Source organism: Salvelinus namaycush, chromosome 7 (assembly GCF_016432855.1).
Source record: "Salvelinus namaycush isolate Seneca chromosome 7, SaNama_1.0, whole genome shotgun sequence".
NCBI lineage: Eukaryota > Metazoa > Chordata > Actinopteri > Salmoniformes > Salmonidae > Salvelinus > Salvelinus namaycush.
Window position 1 is genome coordinate 36,056,201 of NC_052313.1, and position 23,118 is coordinate 36,079,318.

The window sequence follows — 23,118 nt, forward strand, 5'->3', positions numbered from 1 at the left end:
CTAAAGGCCACAGGGGGGCACGGGCCCCTCATTCATGCTCTCTCTTATACCTCACGGACAATACAGGGGGGAAATGATGTCATCAGCATGTTGGCATGCTAAATGCCTTGTCAGTGTGTCAGATTGACTGTGTGTGTGTGTGTGTGTGTGTGTGTGTGTGTGTGTGTGTGTGTGTGTGTGTGTGTGTGTGTGTGTGTGTGTGTGTGTGTGTGTGTGTGTGTGTGTGTGTGTGTGTGTGCTTTTGTATAAATTAATGACACACACCCCCAGCTGTGGCTTCAGGTTAATATTTGATTATGTGTTCAGAGAGTTACCGGTAATTCTCCACTGCCCATTAACCCTTCCATCAGCCTAGCTACAGGGAACCCTTCCATCAGCCTAGCTAGTTACTAGACAAACTGAGCTAACTATCAAATAGACTGATACATGGAATATAAACTATAGGTATTTGCTCAGCAGTCTTAGAACAACACATAAGGACATTAAGTCCCCAGTCCCTAATAACACTGTCCACGGAGGGGGAAAGGATGGAGAGGGATGGTGTGTGAGAGAGAGAGAGAGGGGGGGGGGGGGGGGAGTCACTCAATGATTAACAACACAGTCTTAAAGCAGCAGTCTGCTTTCACCATCTAAAGAAACGTTTTGAAATGTTAAATAGAAAAACCTAGCTTAAGGAAAAAGTAATCAGGGGAAAAGTATGTTGAAAAGGGCCCCAAATTGGCTGTTAAAAGATTTTGAGATTAGATTATGTAAAATATATATTTAACAAGCTGTGACTTTGTCCTGTTAAATAAACTCTCATAACTCTACACGAGAGAGGGAGTTACATTTGTTTACCCCCTCACCCATGGGAGATATGGCGCAACATACACAAGTGTGAAAGATGCCAGCTAGAAGCCATTATGGAGGCTTGTAAATGTCAAAGAGAGCACTTAGAGCCTGTTTTTAAAGAATTGTTGTGTCCCAAATGGCACCCTATTCACTACGCAGTGCACTAATTTTGACCAGAGCCCTATGGGTCCTGGTCAAAAGTAGTGCACTATATAGGGAGTAGGGTGCCAATTGGGGGCATACACCTGTGTTTTTAAGGCTGCAGCTTGTCTCAATCCCGTCATAAATTCTATAGTTTGAAGCTGCAATATGTAACTTTTTGGGCGACCCGATCAAAAGTCTAACAAGCGGTAGATCTATTCTATGTGCGCTATTTCTATGCTGCCCGTTCTTAAATTCGTTTTTTGTATCTTTTACTTTCAGTTTTGTAAACCGGCTTCAAACAGCTGAAAATGCAATATTTTGTCTATGGAAAATATATTTCACAGCAGTTTAAATGGTACAATGATTCTCTACACAATGACTGCTTGTTTTGTCACATAAACTGAAATGTAAACTGAAATAAACGTGCGTGCGTGTGTGTGGTGGCAGTTGGCCATGGCCTGAGAGGAGTGGGTGGTGATTGGATGCGTTCTACTGAGCTTCGCTCTGAGAAATGTATTTGTTTCTCGGGGAGAAGCTCTGGCGTGTTTACAGGTCCTTTGCAACTTTGCCATTTCAATTCTCTCCCTCTTGTCTGGTGAAAATTCCTCTACGTCTCGGCTTTCGGCGGCGATGCGATTCACAAACGTAAGAAAAACAACAGCAGTAGTAAAACTAGAAAGAGACAGATGGGGTTGTGAGTTAGCGTGTGGTTGGCAATGCCACATTATTTGCCTCTTGAAGCTGGTCACACCACAGTAAATAGTCAGATTGCATAAACACCATGCACGCAACACAAAGCATCGTGGGTAGAGAGGTAGCTAGCTACGAGGGCCTGAGGGGCTTCTGTGGACCAAAGCCCTTTGGAGACGGAGATAATAGAAGATAGAAAAAAATTATCTATTGGCCGAATATCTCTTCAGGGGAGAGACTGGACCTTTTCCTTATTCTGTTCTGTTCTCTTTTCTCTGTGCCCATTATCTTTTTAAAGACACCCACACAAAGGCACACAATGGCCGCCAGTTTGCCCTTGCCTGTCCCTTTTTTCTCTGTGGCTGAATGAAACTAGAAAAGGGAGGGAGCCGGGATGGAGGTTGGTGGTGATAACATGTAATTATGGTACACAGAGAGAACATAGGCGAGACAGACATGCTCTCTTGTTACCCACGAGGCTAGCACTTTATCTTTCCTACTCACTTTGACTAGATTTTGATCCTGCTCTGAGATAGCCCTGCAGTTCTAGCGAGCGGCTAGCGCTGTCCTCTCCTTACCTAGGCATTGGGAACAAAGTTATACAGTGTGAAAGGATTTTAAAATTGTCTGAATTGATTTTCTTTTGGCCCAATTCTGCACTTGTCAAACACCATATGCGATAACAGTGTCAGACAGCAGCAACCAAATGGAAAGCTCCTCTCAGACAGAGCTACAGTCTTTCTTTGACTTGTACACCCACTATGAACTCTGCAGCAGACTGTAGTCCTGTGCACTGAAGGGCTGTGGGAGTCTTCTTTCCATGGAATGGCCACTTGTTTAGGCCTCTCTACTTTACCACACACACACACACACACAAACACACACGGGTGTCTTATCAGACATCTTCAACTTGTCCCTGTCCCAGGCTGTAGTCCCCACCTGCGTCAAGGAGACCACCATCATCACAGTGCCCAAGAAAAACAAGGTGACATGCCCAAATGACTATTGCCCCGTCCCACTCTCACCGGTTATCATGATGTGCTTTGAAAGGCTGGTCATGGCCCACATCAAGGCCAGGTGCACTAGACCCACTCCAATTTGCCTACCACTCCAACAGATCCACGGAAGATGCCATTCCCATCGGTATTCAAAAGACGAAAGGTGTGTCATCAGCCCTCTCCTCTACTCCCTATCCACGCATGACTGCGTGGCTTTGCACGAAACCTAATCCATCATCAAGTTTACTGACGACACTGCGGTTGTCGGCCTGATAACTGACAGGACAGTTATAACTGACAGGACAGTGCCAGGACAACAACCTCTCCCTCAACGTCAGAAAAACAAAGGAGTTGATTTTTGACCTCAAGCAGGTGGTGAAGACGGCCCACTACATCACTGGGACTGTGCTCCCATCCAGAAAATCTAGTCAAGATGGTGCCCGGGGAAGGCCCGCAGTAACATCAAGGACCCCACATACCCCAGCCATGAGCTGTTCAAGTCTGTATGTAGTGAGCAGCCTCTCTGTGTTAGTGATGGCTGTTTAACAGTCTGATGGCCTTGAGATAGAAGCTGTTTTTCAGTCTCTCGGTCCAAGCTTTGCTGCACCTGTACTGACCTCGCCTTTTGGATGTTAATCGGGTGAACAGGTAGTGGCTCGGGTGGTTGTTGTCCTTGATGATCTTTTTGGCCTTCCTGTGACATCGGATGCTGTAGGTGTCCTGGAGGGCAGTTAGTTTGCCCCCGGTGATGCGTTATGCATCCTCTGGAGAGCCTTGCGGTTGTGGACGGTGCAGTTGCCATACTAGGCAGTGATACAGCTCGACAGGAGGCTCTCAATTGTGCATCTGTAAAGTTTGTGAGGGTTTTCAGTGACAAGTCAAATTTCTTAAGCCTCCTTAAGCCGTCTGTGTGGGTGGACCATTTCAGTTTGTCCGTGATTTGTACGCCGAGTAACTTAAAACTTTCCACCTTCTCCACTGCTGTCCTGTCGATGTGGATAGGGGGGTGCTCCCTCTGCTGTTTCCTGAAGTCCACGATCATCTCCTTTGTTTTGTTGAAGTTGAGTGAGAGGTTGTTTTCCTGACACCACACTCCGAGTTCCCTCACCTTCTCGCTGTAGGCCGTCTCGTCATTGTTGGTAATCAAGCCTACTACTGTTGTGTCGTCTGCAAACTTGATGATTGAGATGGAGGCGTGCATGGCCACGCAGTCATAGGTGAATAGGGAGTACAGGAGGGGGCTGAGCATGCACACTTGTGGGGCCCCAGTGTTGAGGATCAGCAAAGTGGAGATGTTATTTCTTACCTTCACCACCTGGGGGCGGCCCGTCAGGAAGTCCAGGACCAATTTCACAGGGTGGGTTTGAGACCCAGGGCCTCAAGCTTATTGATGAGCTTGGAGGGTACAATGGAGTCCAATGCTGAGCTATAGTCAATGAACAGCAGTCTTACATAGGCATTCCTCTTGTCCAAATGGGATCGTGCAGTGTGATGGCGATTGCATCGTCTGTGGCCATCAGACAAGCCATCAGACTGCTGAACACTTGAACTGGACTGACCACCTGCGCTGACTCTCTGCACCTTAGAACACATGCATTCACTCAACCACACACCCATACAGACATACTCTCATCCACACACACACACACACACACACACACACACACACACACACACACACACACACACACACACACACACACACACACACACACACACACACACACACACACAAATATACATATATATATTGATGATACACCACATCACAACTGCTGCTACCAGACTCTTGTTATTATTGCTAAATACTGCACAATTTAAACACTTTCCCCCGAATCCCCCCTTCCCCAAAACGTGCAAATATTGGACCATAAATTTGCCTTGCTATATAATATTATGCAAAAATATTTATTTTATTTTTCTCAGCCATTTACTTTATGTTCGCATTCTTATCTTTTATTATTTATTTATTTTATTATTTCTTATCAGAACTTGAACTTGAAACATACACACAAGCAGATACACACACAGACACACACACCTGTCTGCCCCTGAACCTCCCTCTTTACCCAAACTCAGTCATCCCTGGGATTAGTCTGTGGAGGCCCACAGAGTTCTGGACGACCACATCCCTGGCCCTGATATTTTAGAAAAGTCTTTCTGGTCTACGGTTTTTCAAACAGGAAAAAGGAGGAAAACTGCAGAATGAATGGACAGACCCGCTGTTTTGGAATCGGTAGCTTTCAGAGCAGCACTAAATATCAACTTGCCTCACAGTCCAACTGAACTGGTGTTCCTGCCTTTCCTTTCTCTCTCTCCCCCCCCCCCCCTCTTCCCTTCAAAAAAGAAAGAAAAGAAATAAGCCACTTTCCTTTCCAAAGTGTGTCAGACAGGCTGAAGTGGTCCTGAATTAGAGGCCCAGCGAGATGCCTGCAGATGACTAAATGACAGGGGATAAACAGTTAGCCACATTCACTCAAGCTGCATGGGCTTTTACACTGGTACACTAAGCTCTATGCCTCCATCAAGCTTGCCATAGATGTCTGGTTGATGGCTCTCCCACAATGTCTGCCTCAATTGGCCTCTGCCCATGGAAAGGATGGTTTTCTGAATAACGTGGACATAACATTATCCGCTGCTCATTTCCACCCACTAATGGTCATAGTTCATCAAAAAATAACTAAGATACATTCAATAGGACAATTGACTCTGAATTGAATGTCTGAGACTCACTGTTTTATGTTCTCTGTCTCTTGAGCTGAAGTATAGTACATCTTTGTTATGCATTTTTGGGTATTTTTCTTGCCACGGTTCACATATTGTTAAATCATACTCATCTGGCCATGATGCAGTGTAAAGTGATGAATGTGTGAAATCTGCTCAGTTCCCTAATCAGCTGAAAGCCTCTTCTCCAGGGAGCCATGAGTAAATGTTTTGACTTGCTGGTTTAAAACATAAAACGGGTGTGAGTGTGTGCATGCTTGTGTGTATGTGTGTGTATGCAGCCCCCCTTGCCTCAACTTTGAGGATGTAATTTTCTCTAAGCACTTCTCATATGTCACACAGATGCGTAATGACATGGCTGGGGAGGGGGGGGGGGGGGGGGGATGTTTATTCAGTCCCGTGCTGGTGATTGAGGCCTTTCACTGATGTTTACAATCACTCTGGCCAGATGTTACAGCAGCAGCAACAGATTCAACACACACACACACAGAGAAGAATAAAGAAGTGCGAAGTCAAGGACTGACAAAGAATAAGACAGTCAGAGAGAAAGAGAGAGAGAGAAAGACGGCGTGTATTGTGTATCAGCAGCCCATTGAATGAATGACAACAGATTCAAGGTGGTCTCCCTCTCAGGGCCATAAAGCACTGTCTTAAAGCGCCAGCTGGCTCACAGAGCTTCTCCATCACAAACCATCACAAAGCACAAAGGAACAGGCAAACAAACAAACCATAAAACAAGACACTCAAAAGTATCACCTTCTTTCGTCTCTTTCTCTCTCTCCGCTTTCTTCATTTCTCTTCCTCTCTCTTTATTTCTCTCTACTCTTTCTTCCTCTCCCAACTGGGCATGCATTCAAATCAAATCAAATTTTATTAGTCACATGCGCCGAATACAACATGTGTAGACCTTACAGTGAAATGCTTACAAGCCCCTAACCGACAGTGCAGTTTTAAAAAATATGGATAAGAATAAGAGATAAAAGTAACAAGTAATTAAAGAGCAGCAGTAAAAAATAACAATATATACAGGGGGGTGCCGGTACAGAGTCAATGTGCGGGGGCACCGGTTAGTTGAGGTAGTATGTACATGTAGGTAGAGTTAATTAAAGTGACTGACTATGCATAGATGACAACAGAGAGTGGCAGTGGTGAGGGGAGGGGGGGGGGGGGCAATGCGAATAGTCTGGTTTGCCATTTGACTAGATGTTCAGGAGTCTTATGGCTTGTGGATAGAAGCTGTTTAGAAGCCTCTTGGACCTAGACTTGGTGCTCCGGTACGACTTGCCGTGTGGTAGCAGGGAGAACAGGCTATTGCTAGGGTGGCTGGAGTCTTTGAAAATTTTTAGGGCCTTCCTCTGACACCGCCTGGTATAGAGGTCCTGGATGTCAGGAAGCTTGGCCCCAGTGATGGACTAGGGAATTCGCACTACAGTCTGTAGTACCTTGCGGTCGGAGGTCGAGCAGTTGCCATACCAAGCAGTGATGCAACCAGTCAGGATGCTCTCAATGGTGCAGCTGTAGAACCTTTTGAGGAACTGAGGACCCATGCCAAATCTTTTCAGTCTCCTGAGGGGGAATAGGTTTTGTCGTGCCCGCTTCACGACTGTCATGTTGTGCTTGGAACATGTTCGTTTTTTGGTGATGTGGACACCAAGGAACCTGAAGCTCTCAACCTGCTCCACTGCAGCCCCGTCGATGAGAATCGGGGTGTGCTCAGTCCTCTTTTTCCTGTAGTCCACAATTATCTCCTTTGTCTTGATCACGTTGAGGGAGAGTTTTTTTTCCTGGCATCACATGGCCAGGTCTCTGACCTCCTCCCTGTAGGCTGTCTCGTTGTTTTTGGTGATCAGGCCTACCACTGTTTTGTCATCGGCAAACTTAATGATGTTGTTGGAGTCGTACCTGACTGTACAGTCATGAGTGAACAGGGAGTACAGGAGGGGGCTGAGCACACACCCCTGAGGGGCCCCTGTGTTGAGGATCAGTGTGGCGGATGTGTTTTTACCTACCCTTACCACCTGGTGAGCGACCCGTCAGGAAGTCCAGGATCCAGTTGCAGAGGGAGGTGTTTAGTCCCAGCTTATTGATGAGTTTTTTGGGAATATGGTGTTGAACGCTGAGCTGTAGTCAATGAATAGAATTATCACATAGGTGTTCCTTTTGTCGGTAGCTCTAGCCTTTAGCTCAGTGAGGATGCTGCCTGTAATCCATGGCTTCTGGTTGGGGTATGTACGTACGGTCACTGTGGGGTGGACGTCATCGATGCACTTATTGATGAAGCCAATGACAGATGTGGTGTACTCCTCAATGCCATTGGAAGAATTCCGGACCATATTCCAGTCTGTGCTAGCAAAACAGTCCTGTAGCTTAGCATCTGCTTCATCTGACCACTTTTTTATTGATCTAGTCACTGGTGCTTCCTGCTTTAAAAGCATGAATCAGGAGGATGGAATTATGGTCAGATTTGCCAAGTGGAGGGCGAGGAAGAGCTTTGTATGCATCTCTGTGTGTGGAGTATAGGTGGTCCAGAGTCGTTGTACATTTTACATGCTGATAGAAATGTGGTAAATGTAATTTCATTGAAATGACGTGGAAACAACATTGATTCAATCAGTGTGTTCCCTGTGGGTCTCCTCCTGTCTCACTTGCAGAAGAGATGTCAATCTCAATGCGACTTCCCTGGTTTAATAAATAAATACATTAGAAATCTCTCTTTTCCTCTCCTCCTCTCAGGTCCGGAATGTTCCAGGAACTTCACATCTAACAATGGGGTAATAAAGTCACCTGGTTTTCCAGAGAAGTATCCTAACAACCTGGACTGCACCTTCATGATCTTTGCCCCCAAGATGTACGAGATCATCCTGGAGTTCGAGAGCTTCGAGCTTGAGCCTGACACCACCCCTCCCACCGGGGTCTTCTGTCGATACGATAGGCTGGAGATCTGGGACGGCTTCCCTGGAGGTGAGTCACAGTCATACATCTAGTCAGATATTGCTAGTATCTTTGTTAGCATTCTCAGTATTATACAGTAGGGTAATATTAACACATTTAATATATATTAATAGGGCGATGAATGTGGACAGGACATGTAGCCTAGTTGTCCTAACTCAATGCCAAACATGTCCTAATTCTGATAATATATAATTCCTAATACTCCCTTCCTGAGTTGTGTTTGTGGAGTTGTTTATGTTTGTCAGTTGGGAGGAGGCCATGGTACGTATGTAGACAGGGGTGTTACTCCACCTTACTGTTGATTGATCGGTCAGGAGTGGACTTTTGTGTCCAGAAACAAAATAACCCTTTTGTATGGGTTTGGGTTTTAGCTGTTGTTTCTTCTAGAGCAGGTATTCCCAAAATGGGGTATGCAATGCCGTCGGGGGTACGGCAAATAAAAATGTGATTCAGAGGTTTTTTTCTAGCCTGAGTAGCCTCGTTTCACTGCCAAAAATACAATTAAACCATCTAGTGTTCAGCGAAATAACAACACAATGTCAAATACAGGTAGCCTAGTCAAATAATTAACATCCAATTACATTAACCGTTACTCTCTCGTGGGAAATCTTCACTCTTGCGCAGACATTTAGAAAGATAACATGACAATTTGAAAAATAAGCCATGGGAGGTTTTTGAGCGAGAATAAAGACGACTTTCGAGTAGTATGACATGTATAAAAGCAACAGATACCATTAATATGAAGGGGCAAGAAGCATCTTATATGGTGAGCTACCGAGTGGCTAGGACAGGCAAGCGCCATAGTATTGTGGAGGACTTAATTCTTCCTGCTGCCGTGGATATGGCTGGGACAATGCTGGGGGAAAAGGCCCAAAAAGCTATACAGACAATACCTTCATCAAACAACACTGTTTCACGATGCATCCGTGACATGGCAGGAGATGTTTTGAAACAATTACTGCAATTACAAGCCAGTGAATTATATGCTTTACAGCAGACGTGGCGGGCCTGGCATAGCTCCTGGTATATGTCAGTTATGTTTATGGGGGGTCAATTAAGGAAGACATCCTCTTCTGCAGACCAATGGAAACCAGAGCAACATGAGAGGATATTTTTTAAGTACTGGACAGCTTTGTGATATCAAATGGTCTTCGGTGGTCAAGATGTGTTGGTATTGTACTGATGGCGCAAAAGCCATGCCAGGGAGACAGTGGAGTGGTGAGCAGTTGCTCCCGACGCCACTTGAGTACACTGCAGCGTCCACCGAGAGGCTCTTGCTGCCAAGGGAATGCCTGACAGCTTGAAAGACGTTTTGGACACTACAGTGAAAATGGTTAACTTTGTTAAAGCAAGGCCCCTGAACTCCCGTGTATTTTCTTCATTATGCAATGATATGGGCAGCGACCATGTAACACTTTAACAACATACAGAAGTGCGCTGGTTATCAAGGGGCAAAGTATTGACACGTTTCTTTGAATTGAGAGACGAGCTTAAGTTTTCTTTACTGACCATAATTTTCACTTGTCTGACCGCTTGCATGATGACGAGTTTCTCACACGACTGCCTATCTGGGTGATGTTTTTTCTTGCCTGAATAATCTAAATCTTGGATTACAGGGGACTCTCCACAACTATATTCAATGTGCGGGACAAAACTGAGGATATGATTAAGAAGTTGGAGCTCTTTTCTGTCTGCATTAACAAGGACAACACACAGGTCTTTCCATCATTGTATGATTTTTTGGTGTGCAAATGAACTCAAGCTTACAGACAATGTTAAATGTGATATAGCGAAACACCTGAGTGAGCTGTGTGCGCAATTACGCAGGTACTTTCCCGAAACGGATGACACAAACAACTGGATTCGTTATCCCTTTCATGCCCTGCTTCTGCAGCAAGCGGTTCTGTGAAATTTGATCAGAAGCCACTGCCAGATTTCTAGATTGGGCTGCGCTCAGAGTATCCTGCCTTGGCAAATCGCGCTGTTAAGACACTGATGCCCTTTGCAACCACGTACCTACGTGAGAGTGGATTCTCGGCCCTCACTAGCATGAAAACGAAATACAGGCACAGACTGTGTGTAGGAAATGATTTAAGATTGAGACTCCCTCCAATACAACCCAACATTGCAGAGTTATGTGCATCCTTTCAAGCACACCCTTCTCATGAACCTTTGGTGAGTTATTCACAATTTTTGATGAACAAATAAGGTTTTATATGTAAGATGGCTAAATAAAGAGCAAAATTATTGATTATTATTATATTATTATTTGTGCCCTGGTCCTATAAGAGCTCTTTGTCACTTCCCATGAGCCAGGTTGTGACAAACTCACACTCATTCTTATGTTTAATAAATGTTTCGTATAGTGTGTGTGTGGCAGGCTTACAATGATGGCAACAAAAAACAACATTTGAGAGTACGCTGATCCTGGTGCTAGAGGGGGTACCCAGCTGGAGGTTGAATGTTTGAAGGGTTTTGGGACTATAAAAAGTTTGGGAAACACTGTTCTAGAGGTTAAACTGGCTTGTAACAGTGCCAGGCTTGGCTCAGGTATTTCATATAAAAGTGTTGCAAGGTTTTCCATGTAGGTGGGACGTTTATCATTTCTCTAAAACGAACAGTGTTGATTAAACAAGCTGTGAAGACCTTGAGGACTCAGTCTTTCACATTATTATCACCTTTATTTTCATCACTCGTGAAAGGCATTCAGAAAACTGACATCTGTGATCAACAATGTAGACTTTTACCATGAGACTAACTCTCTTAGGAACACAAGTTTATGCTGTGTATGAAATTCTGAAACTTTTACTTTATAACACTCTCAGACTAAGGGTTCATGGTACTGTCTAAGAGCATATAATGTTTCATTGAAAACAAAGAGAAGAAATAGCCACCAACAGCAGTGTCTCCTCTATTGTCTTTGGGGGGTCTAGAAAATAACAAAATAACACTTTTCTCTAATCCAGACTAATTGAGTGTGAGAGAGCGGACCTGGAACATGGGAAGGCCATGAGGGAGACAGGGAAGACATAAAGGGGAGGCTGGGGTGTGTCGAGCCCTGTCTGATGAGGGCTGGGCACAGTACCTGTGGTGCCTTTTGGATCAATAGTGCATTAGCACGGAAGGCTGGAGGTACGCTCACCACAGGGGGGCGATGAGGGGGTGAGACAGGGTGAGGTGAGGATGAGGACTCCCATGTAGCGCCTGGGGAGTCGCGCCTTCTTCCCCCCCCTCTCTCCTTCTCCCTCCTTCGCTCCCTCCTCCCTTTCTCCCCCGTCTCAGGCAGACTGAGACGGGGGAGAGAGTGTGGCTGTGGCAACCTCCCCCGCTTCTCTCCTCCCCTTCCTCTCTCTTCCCCCTCCCTCCATCTACCCTCCTCTCGCATCCCCCAGGACCATAGAGACCTCCTGCAGAGACACGGAGTTCACAGCAGAGCCGTTGAGTCATGCAGAAACTCTAGGAGATGGCTAACCCTAACCCTCCTGTGTTATGATGCTGAAACTGAGCCATCAGCCCCACACCCTAGCTAACCCCTCTCTCCCTTTCATCTGTGTTTCTGGTTGTAAGGCCAGGCTGTAAGAGGCATGTCAAAGCGAGGGGATGTGTTTAGAGGGCAGCAGGCTGTCACTTGCCACTGATCACAGGCGTACTAATCATAGATAAGCACCAGGCCTCCAGACCTGCTTAACATCTAGACAGAGGAACACACACACAGGCAGGTAGGCAGACACACAGACAGACAGCCATGTAAGCACGCAGGCACACACACACTCATAGACACAATATGGCGTCAGCTCCTGGGTTCACTTTTATTGCCCTCTTTTCTTTTGACATTCCCTTGTATTTCCCCTTATCTCTGTTTGTTTGGTCTTAGTGGCCAGATCATACCCAGCTCCACACTAAACCATCACATAAAAAAAGGCCAAGGAATTTATGACTGGTGTAAAACAGACAGAAGCCTCGACTTTGCCTTGTCATAAGCAGGAGTCCCTTCTTCTTCTTCTTCTCTCTCTCTACGTGTTTTGTGGGCATGTGGGGGAGTTTTACCTTCACGAGGGTTGCCCATGAGGGGGTTGTGTTTACTCTGTATGAACAACAGAAAGGAAAACGCTGCCCACTTTAATATTATTATTTAACTAGGCAAATCAGTTAAGAACAAAATCTTATTTACAATGACGGGCTACCCCCCCAGCAAACCCTCCCCTAACCCAATTGTGCGCCGCCCAATGGGAGTCCCAATCACGGACAGTTGTGACACAGCCTGGGAACGAACCAGGGTCTGCAGTGACGCCTCTAGCAATGCAATGCAGTGCCTTAGACCGTTACGCCACTTGGGAGGCCAAAAACACTACAGCTCATGCTCCCAGTATGCAGCGTTTTCCTTTCTGTTTTCCATGAGTTTGCCTACAACTCCAGCACCTGCGGAAAGTACCTGGATGTGCTTCTGTTCTTCAGCTTTTGTACCGTGTATGAACACCCATGTGACAGATCTACAGCCAGCAAATCCTGACTTAACTCTTAACTCTACACACACTCCCATCTTCAGTTATTACCTTGGTAACTGATGATCTTTCTCTCTTGCCCCCCCCCCCCTCTCTCCAACCCCTCAATCTCTCTCTCTCTTTCGATCGCTCACTCTCCTTCCTTCTCTTACTTCCCACCGCCCTCTCTCTTCCTCTCCATCTACCTCTCCATCTGTTTCTCTCCCTCCCCCCTCTGCAGTTGGTCCGTACATTGGGCGGTACTGTGGTCAGAACACCCCGGGTCGTATCATCTCCTACACGGGCATCTTGGCACTGACAATCAACACCGATAGTGCCATCGCCAAGGAGGGCTTCTCTGCCAACTTCACTGTGTTGGAGCGGACTGTGCCAGAGGGTGAGTGTTGTTTATCATTGATTGGCAAACTGGACCAGAGAAACAATCTAGAGGGAATTCATGCTACTGAGCCGAACCTGCAGTGTTGAATCTTAATTTGACGTGAATTGTCACAGCTAAATAATCCTGCAGCAAAAAGATTTAAACGTTTAGTCCATAGTGTTGCTTGATCAGTGTTTAGGCTATTAGCTGGCCAAAATTAGGCGACATGAAAATGCAATACTGTTAATATAACCATTTGTTAGTGCAGGTTTTCAGTGAATTTATGTAAATCATGAAGCTCATGTGCGGGAAAATTCTCAGCAACAAAAGAGTGATCAAATTAATTAAGATCCTACATCTGTAGCCAAACCCAAGCTGGATTTAGCTGACCTGGTTATGCATCCACCACATTTGCTGGAATCATACTGAAAGAGACAATGTGAAAATAAAATATTCGAACAAGCAGAGTTTGGTTCGGGTCAATACAATAGGGTGAAATGGTACCATTACATGCCTTCATACACACAAGGGGTGGTCCCTGTCCCACTGCTATACACATTTACTTTAATGTGGCACTAAAGGGAGTTATTACATCAACAGCTCCCGGTATTTTCATTAAGTGTACGTGTTACAAGGCACGCGCAATCTCCCCCAGTTTATGAGGCCTGACTTTAACACAGCAGTGGTAGAGACACTGTGGGGCGGACAGACAGCCTCTCCAGACAGACAGTGTCCCAGCCACTAACACAGCATCATCATCGTCCTAGGGCCTGGCCCCCATGACCACCATTTTAGAAATGCTCTGACTAAACATTTAATTTGCGAAACACAACCACCTTGAAGCCAGTAAATCTTTCCACAGGCTCACCCAGTCAACCCCTCACCTCCTTCCTCCCGATGCACCCCCCCACGCACCCCGTCGGGTTATTATGGTGTTAAATAAAACACTAATCATTCCAGATGGTTCTAGGTCCCCCGTGGGGAGTAGTGATATGCATGTATGCACAGGCCCCTAGATAGACTCACACAGAGCCTGAGCACAGTCACATACCGCAATGACTGCCTGTGTCACTAGTCCCTCTAGTCCCTACAGCTCAGTACCACGGCAACAGAAACATAACATAATCTCTCACTGAAAACTAAGCCCCATTATTACATGTATTTGATAGGGACAAATACAGTCGTATGAAAAAGTTTGGGCACCTCTCTGAGGCTGCATAATAATTTACTCTGTCGTCACAGAAAATGATCACAGTGGCATGCCATTCATTTTCTAATAAAAGCTGAGTACTGGGGTATTGTCCAGACAAAGATTTTTAGTGTAGCAATATTAAGTTGTATGAATTAAATCAGATGTGAAAAATAGGCTATGCAAAAATGTGGGCACCCTTGTCATTCTGTTGATTTGAATACTTGTAAGTACTTAGCACTGATTAATTGGAACACACAATTGGTTTGGTGAGCTCATTAAGCCTTGAACTTCATAGACAAGTGCATCCAATCATGAGAAAAGGTATTTAAGGTGGCCAATTGCAAGTTGTTATTCTCTTTGACTCTCCTCTGAAGAGTGGCAACATGGGGGCCTCAAAACAACTCTCAAATGACCTGAAAACAAAGATTGTTCAACATTATGGTTTAGAGGAAGGCTACAAAAAGCTATCGCAGAGATTTAAGCTGTCAGTGTCCACTGTGAGGAACATAGTGAGGAAATGGAAGACCACAGGCACAGTTCTTGTTAAGGCCAAGTAAAATATCGGAGAGGCAAAGGCGAAGGATGGTGAGAACGGTCAAAAACAGCCCACAGACCACCTCCAAAGACCCACAACATCATCTTGCTGCAGATGATGTCACTGTGCATCGTTCAACAATTCAGTGCACTTTGTACAAGGAGAAGCTGTATGGGAGAGTGATGCAGAAGAAGCCTTTTCTGCACACACGTCACAAACAGAGTCGCTTGAGGTATGCAAACGCACATTTGGACAAGCCAGCTTCATTTTGGAATAAGGTGCTGTGGACTGATGAAACAAAGATTGAGGTATTTGGTCATAACAAGGGACGTTATGCATGGCGGCAAAAGAACACAGCGTTCCAAGAAAAACACTTGCTACCCACAGTAAAATTTGGTGGGGGTTCCATCATGCTGTGGGGCTGTGTGGCCAGTGCCGGTACTGGGAATCTTGTTAAAGTTGAGGGTCGCATGGATTCCACTCAATATCAGCAGATTCTTGGGAATAATGTTGAAGAATCAGTCACAAAGTTGAAGTTAGGCCGGCGCTGGATTTTTCAACAAGACAACGACCCAAAACACTGCTCAAAATCTACCCGGGCATTTATGCAGAGGAACAAGTACAATGTTCTGGAATGGCCATCCCAGTCCCCAGACCTGAATATCATTGAGAATCTGTAACGGTTGTCCTCCTCCTCTTCGTCCGAAGAGGAGGAGTAGGGATTGGATCAAAGCGCAGCGTTGTTATACGACATGATGATATTTATTAAAGTAAAGACGAAACACGAAAATACTTCAACAAACTACAAAACAAATAAACGATGTAGACAGACCTGAACTAGAGCGCATGAACAGGTACAGACTACACAAACGAACGAACAAACGAAACAGTCCCGTGTGGTGCACAGACACGGAAGACAACCACCCACAAACAAACAGTGTGAACAACCTACCTTAATATGGTTCTCAATCAGAGGAAACGTAAAACACCTGTCCCTGATTGAGAACCATATCAGGCTAAATGACAATGAACCTAAACATAGAAACACATAACATAGAATGCCCACCCCAACTCACGCCCTGACCAACTAAACACATACAAAAACAAGAGAAAACAGGTCAGGAACGTGACATAACCCCCCCCTCAAGGTGCGAACTCCGGACGCACCACCAAAAGTCTAGGGGAGGGTCTGGGTGGGCATCTGTCCACGGTGGCGGCTCAGGCTCTGGGCGTGGTCCCCATACCACCATAGTCAATCCCCGCTTTTGTAGCCTCCTCCCAATGACCACCCTCCAAATTAACCCACCTAAATTAAGGGGCATCACCGGGATAAGGGGCAGCACCGGACTGAGGGGCAGCACCGGACTGAGGGGCGGCAGCACCGGACTGAGGGGCGGCAGCACCGGACTGAGGGGCGGCAGCTCCGGACTGAGGGACGGCAGCTCCGGACTGAGGGACGGCAGCTCCAGACTGAGGGACGGCAGCTCCGGACTGAGGGACGGCAGCTCCGGACTGAGGGACGGCACTGGCTGGTCATGGCTGGCTGACGGCTCTGGCTGGTCATGGCTGGCTGACGGCTCTGGCTGGTCATGGCTGGCTGACGGCTCTGGCTGGTCATGGCTGGCTGACGGCTCTGGCTGGTCATGGCTGGCTGACGGCTCTGGCTGGTCCTGGCTGACGGACGGCTCTGGCTGATCCTGGCTGACGGACGGCTCTGGCTGATCCTGGCTGGCGGACGGCTCTGGCTGATCCTGGCTGGCGGACGGCTCTGGCTGATCCTGGCTGGCGGACGGCTCTGGCTGATCCTGGCTGGCGGACGGCTCTGGCTGATCCTGGCTGGCGGACGGCTCTGGCTGATCCTGTCTGGCGGAAGGCTCTGGCTGATCCTGTCTGGCGGAAGGCTCTGGCTGATCCTGTCTGGCGGAAGGCTCTGGCTGATCCTGTCTGGCGGAAGGCTCTGGCTGATCCTGTCTGGCGGAAGGCTCTGGCTGATCCTGTCTGGCGGAAGGCTCTGGCTGATCCTGTCTGACGGAAGGCTCTGGCTGATCCTGTCTGGCGGAAGGCTTTGGCTGATCCTGTCTGGCGGAAGGCTCTAGCGGCTCCTGTCTGGCGGACGGCTCTGAAGGCTCATGGCAGACGGGCGGCTTTGCAGGCTCATGGCAGACGGGCGGCTTTGAAGGCTCAGTACAGACGGGCAGTTCATGCGGCGCTTGGCAGACGGACAGTTCAGACGACGTTGGGCAGACGGGCAGTTCAGACGGGGTTGGGCAGACAGGCAGTTCAGGCGCCGCTGGGCAGACGGGCAGTTCAGGCACCGCTGGGCAGACGGCAGACTCTGGCCGGCTGAGACGCACTGTAGGCCTGGTGCGTGGTGCCGGAACTGGAGGTACCGGGCTAAGGACACGCACCTTCAGGCTAGTGCGGGGAGCAGCAACAGGGCACACTGGACTCTCAAGGCGTACTATAGGCCTGGTGCGTGGTACCGGCACTGGTGGTACCGGGCTGAGGGCACGCACATCAGGGCGAGTACGGGGAGAAGGAACAGTGCGTACAGGACTCTGGAGACACACAGGAGGCTTGATGCGTGGTGCCGGAACTGGAGGCACTGGACTGGAGACACGCACCACAGGGAGAGTGCGTGGAGGAGGAACAGGGCTCTGGAGATGCACTGGAAGCCTGGTGCGTGGTGTAGGCACTGGTGGTACTGGCCTGGAGCGGGGAGGTGGCGCCGGAAATACCGGACCGTGCAGGCGTACTGGCTCCCTTGAGCACCGAGCCTGCCCAACCTTACTTGGTTGTATGCTCCCCGTCGCCCGACCAGTGCGGGGAGGTGGAATAACCCGCACCGGGCTATGTAGGCGAACCGGGGAAACCATGCGTAAGGCTGGTGCCATGTAAGACGGCCCGAGGAGACGCACTGGTGGCCAGATATGTAGAGCCGGCTTCATGGCACTTGGCTCAATGCTCAATCTGGCCCGGCCGATACGAGGAGCTGGTATGTACCGCACCGGGCTATGCACACGTACAGGAGACACCATGCGCTCTACTGCGTAACACGGTGTCTGCCCGTACTCTCGCTCTCCACGGTAAGTACAGGGAGTAGGCGCAGTTCTCCTACCTGACTTCGCCACTCTCCCTTTTAGCCCCCCCCCCCAATACATTTTTGGGGTTTACTTTCGGGTTTCCAGCCACGTCTCCTACCTGCCTCCTCATACCACCGATCCTGGGCTTTCGCTGACTCCATCGCCTCCCGAGAGCGGCGATTCTCTCCCACCTTAGCCCAGGGTCCTTCTCCGTTCAATATTTCCTCCCAAGTCCACGAGTCCTGGTTTTTTGGCCGCTGCTGCTGGTTCCTCTCACGCTGCTTGATCCTTGTTAGGTGGGTGGTTCTGTAACGGTTGTCCTCCTCCTCTTCGTCCGAAGAGGAGGAGTAGGGATTGGACCAAAGCGCAGCGTTGTTATACGACATGATGATATTTATTAAAGTAAAGACGAAACACGAAAATACTTCAACAAACTACAAAACAAATAAACGATGTAGACAGACCTGAACTAGAGAACTTACATAGACACGAAGAACGCATGAACAGGTACAGACTACACAAACGAACGAACAAACGAAACAGTCCCGTGTGGTGCACAGACACAGACACGGAAGACAACCACCCACAAACAAACAGTGTGAACAACCTACCTTAATATGGTTCTCAATCAGAGGAAACGTAAAACACCTGTCCCTGATTGAGAACCATATCAGGCTAAATGACAATGAACCTAAACATAGAAACACATAACATAGAATGCCCACCCCAACTCACGCCCTGACCAACTAAACACATACAAAAACAAGAGAAAACAGGTCAGGAACGTGACAGAATCTGTGGGATGATTTGAAGCGGGCTGTCCATGCTCGGCAACCATCAAACCTAACTGAACTGGAGATGTTTTGTAAGGAGGAATGGTCCAAAATACCTTCATCCAGAATCCAGACACTCATTAGAGGCTATGGGAAGTGTCTAGAGGCTGTTATTTTAGCAAAAGGAGGCTCTACTAAATATTGATGTGATTTTTCTATTGGGGTGCCCAAATTTATGCACCTGTCTAATTTTGTTTTGATGCATATTGCACATTTTCTGTTAATCCAATAAACCTCATTTCACTACTGAAATATTACTGTGTCCATCAGTTATTTGATAGCTTAAAATGAAATTGCTGATCCAAACACCCAATTATTTATAAATGGAAATCATGGAAATTGTCAGGGGTGCCCAAACTTTTTCATACGACTGTACTATCGAAAGAGTAAACTCATTAAGTTACTGCATCATTTGACGTCTGTCCTACTTACCTATTTATGCATTTGGCTGCTAACAACCTGAGAGTTTAGATAGATCCAGTCAATCACAGTTTCCATCCACTGTGGTTCAGACTTGTACTCTTAGTTATTTATTAATACGCCCTTTGATGTATAATCCATGGCTTTTCCTTTTTACCCCTACATATTATAATACTTGTAAACTCCTCTCACTATCAAGTGCGTTTATTTTCAGCAAACAACATTTGTAAATATTTGTATGAACATAATCAAGATTCAACAACTGAGACATAAACTGAACAAGTTCCACAGACATGTGACTAACAGAAATGGATAATGTGTCCCTGAACAAAGGGGGGGGTCAAAATCAAAAGTAACAGTCAGTATCTGGTGTGGCCACCAGCTGCATTAAGTACTGCAGTGCATCTCCTCCTCATGGACTGCACCAGATTTGCCAGTTCTTGCTGGCAAGATGTTACCCCACTCTTCCACCAAGGCACCTGCAAGTTCCCAGACATTTCTGGGGGGAATGGCCCTTGCCCTCACCCTCCAATCCAACAGGTCCCAGACGTGCTCAATGTGATTGAGATCCGAGCTCTTCGCTGGCCATGGCAGAACACTGAAATTCCTGTCTTGCAGGAAATCACGCACAGAACAAGCAGTATGGCTGGTGGCATTGTCATGCTGGGGAGTCATGTCAGGATGAGACTGCGGGAAGGGTACCACATGAGGGAGGAGGATGTCTTCCCTGTAACGCACAGCGTATAGATTGCCTGCAATGACAACAAGCTCAGTCCGATGATGCTGTGACACACCGCCCCTGACCACCTCCAAATCAATCCCGCTCCAGAGTACAGGCTTCGGTGTAACTCTCATTCCTTCGACGATAAACACGAATCTGACCATCACCCCGGTGGGACAAAACAGCGACTCGTCAGTGAAGAGCACTTTTTGCCAGTCCTTTCTGATCCAGTGACGGTGTGTTTGTGCCCATAGGCGGCGTTGTTGCCGGTGATGTCTGGTGAGGACCTGCCTTACAACAGGCCTACAAGCCCTCAGTCCAGCCTCTCTCAGCCTATTGCGGACAGTCTGAGCACTGATGGAGGGATTATGCGTTCCTGGTGTAATTCTGTACCTGTCCCGCAGATGTGATGTTTGGATATACTGATCGTGTGCAGGTGTTGTTACACGTGGTCTGCCACTGCGAGGACTATCAGCTGTCCGTCCTGTCTCCCTGTAGCACTGTCTTAGGCGTCTCACAGTACGGACATTGCAATGTATTGCCCTGGCCACATCTGCAGTCCTCATGCCTCCTTGCAGCATGCCTAATGAACATTCACGCAGATGAGCAGGGACCCTGGGCATCTTTATTTTGGTGTTTTTCAGAGTCAGTAGGAAGGCCTCTTTAGTGTCCTAAATTTTTCATAACTGTGACCTTAATTGCCTACCGTCTGTAAGCTGTTAGTGTCTTAACGACCGTTCCACGGGTGCATGTTCATTAATTGTTTATGGATCATTGAACAAGCATGGGAAACAGTATTTAAACCCTTCACAATGAATATCTGTGAAGTTATTTGGATTTTTACGAATTATCTTTGAAAGACAGGGTCCTGAATAAGGGCTGTTTCTTTTTTTTACTGAGTTTACACTTCAGTTGAGAGGGGGTGATGTAGGGGTGATAAGGTGTTGCTGGCTTGCCTTCTCTCTTCTCTCCCTGTATAATGATACAGGGCGAGACCCAGATGCAGACACGGGAGGCAGATGGTTTGAGTCTCTGATATTTATTATAAACATCGGGCATGCAAGAGATCATAAACTAGGTCAGAGTCCAGGAGGTACAGAGTGGCAGGCAGGCTCGAGGTCAGGGCAGGCTGAATGGTCAGGCAGGCGGGCTCAGTGTCAGGGCAGACAAAGATCAGGGCAGGCAAAAACCAGGAGGACTAGAAAAACAGAGATTAGGAAAAAGCAGGAGCACGAAAAAACACGCTGGTTGACTTGACAAAACAAGACGAACTGGCAACAGACAAACAGAGAACACAGGTATAAATACACAGGGGATAATTGGAAAGATGGGCGACACCTGGAGGGGGGTGGAGACAAGCACAAAGACAGGTGAAACAGATCAGGGTGTGACACCCTGACAGCCCTGCTAGGGTGCTTTCTCTCTCTCTCTCTCTCTTTCTCTCTCCTGTAGTGTGTACAGTATAGGGTGTGCAGCAGTCAGGGACTGTCTATGAGCTAACACAGATGGTCCCTCCATCTGCTTGAAGCCTTTCAGACCTGCGTCTCTGGGACGCTGCACAGCGCTGGTATACACAATGTGCCTGCCTGAATGTGTGTGTGACAGGGTGGGTGACTAGAGACAGCAGGGTCAACCGGTGCTAGGGTCTGACCCCTGGGATCATATGGTCAGCGTCCAGACACCCCTGCTACACATAGGGCTCTGGGGAATGACGTAGTATGGAGAGAAGAGGAGTTCACCTCTTAACCTTGCCGGTAGTCGTATACTTACACACATTCACTCAGACACCCACACACACTCACTCACTCAGGCTGACCCTGGCCGACTGCACCATGTCAACATAAACAAGGAAATACCCTCTATCCTGGGTGGTACAGGGCATTCTGGGAGAATTTACGACCCAGAACACTGACACTAAATCTGCCTTAAAATCCCGCAGGCCAAAAATATTAGGATATTTGCACCATGTGCGAAACACAAACTGCCTACAGGGAGCTTTGAAGGAGGAATGAACCAGCACCAGCTCCAATGAAAAACTACTGGCTCCACTTTAATGCACAATAGTGAACTTAGCCCTACACTGAATGTTTTATGAATAAAGCTTTATGTCTTGATGTAGCACCACAGTTCCACTGTGCTTGCCGTCCATTAAAGCCTATGTGTGTGGTGGGCGAGAGCGAGGGAGAGGAAGCGGGTATCTTCTGAGGCGGCGCTGATGTGGCTCTTTACTCCGGCCACCAGAGTGCCAGCCCGGACCCTGCCACTGAGTGACCCTATCCTCAGGGACCAGCTCTGTTTTGGGAGTTGATGTGTACTCTGGCCTGGATGGTGCTTTCAGCTAAAAATGTAGACTAAAGTGTCTCAACAATCTCTCTCTCTCTCTTTCTCAGATTTTAACTGTACAGACCCATTAGGTATGGAATCGGGGGAGATAGCATCAGAGCAGATCGTAGCTTCTTCTCAGTACAACCCCGGCTGGTCCCCGGAGCGAGCCAGACTCAACTACTACGAGAACGCATGGACACCAGGAGAGGACAACAACAAGGAGTGGATACAGGTATGGTCTGAGCCGTAACCTCAAAGCAATATATAATATATGCCATTTCGCAGATGCTTTTATCCCAAGAGACATACTGTACATCAATGAGTGCATACATATAGGTATGGATGGCCCCAGCAGGATTCAAACCCACAATCTTAAAGTTGCTAGTGCCATGCTCTACCAATTGAGCCACATGGGACTACCATGGATCCCCAACATGTCACAGACTGTCACAGAGATGGCTAATGAGAAGAATGTGTGTGTGTTTATGGCAGAAAAAAGGTCATATACCTTATGAGCAATACTGTGAGCAATACTTCTCCAAAGTCAATTTACCCAAAGCTGTTTGGAGACAAAACAACAGCAGGCTTTTTGACTGTGTTATTGAAGCTGAATCACCAAATCGGCACCTTATTCCCTACTTTTGAACATTTCCTACATAAAGCTCTGGTCAAAAGGCATTGCATAGGGAATAGGTTAATAAGTAGTGGCATGGGCCCTGGTCAAAGTTAGTGTACTACATAGACAATAGGGTCTAAAGTAGTGCACTACATAGGGAATAGGTGCCAATTCAGACTCAGACACAGTCTGAT

General features: G+C 47.3%; 1 protein-coding gene across 7 annotated transcripts in view; it reads left to right on the forward strand.

The window, feature by feature from the left end:
- Positions 1-23,118, forward strand: part of LOC120051199 (neuropilin-1a-like) — a 127,809-nt gene that overhangs the window by 42,224 nt on the left and 62,467 nt on the right. For all 7 annotated transcript variants that reach the window (XM_038997930.1, XM_038997929.1, XM_038997932.1 and 4 more), the window contains 3 exons: positions 8,121-8,348; positions 13,062-13,217; positions 22,374-22,540. In XM_038997930.1, coding sequence (XP_038853858.1) covers positions 8,121-8,348; positions 13,062-13,217; positions 22,374-22,540 — 551 coding nt within the window. The remainder of the gene's footprint in view (positions 1-8,120; positions 8,349-13,061; positions 13,218-22,373; positions 22,541-23,118) is intronic.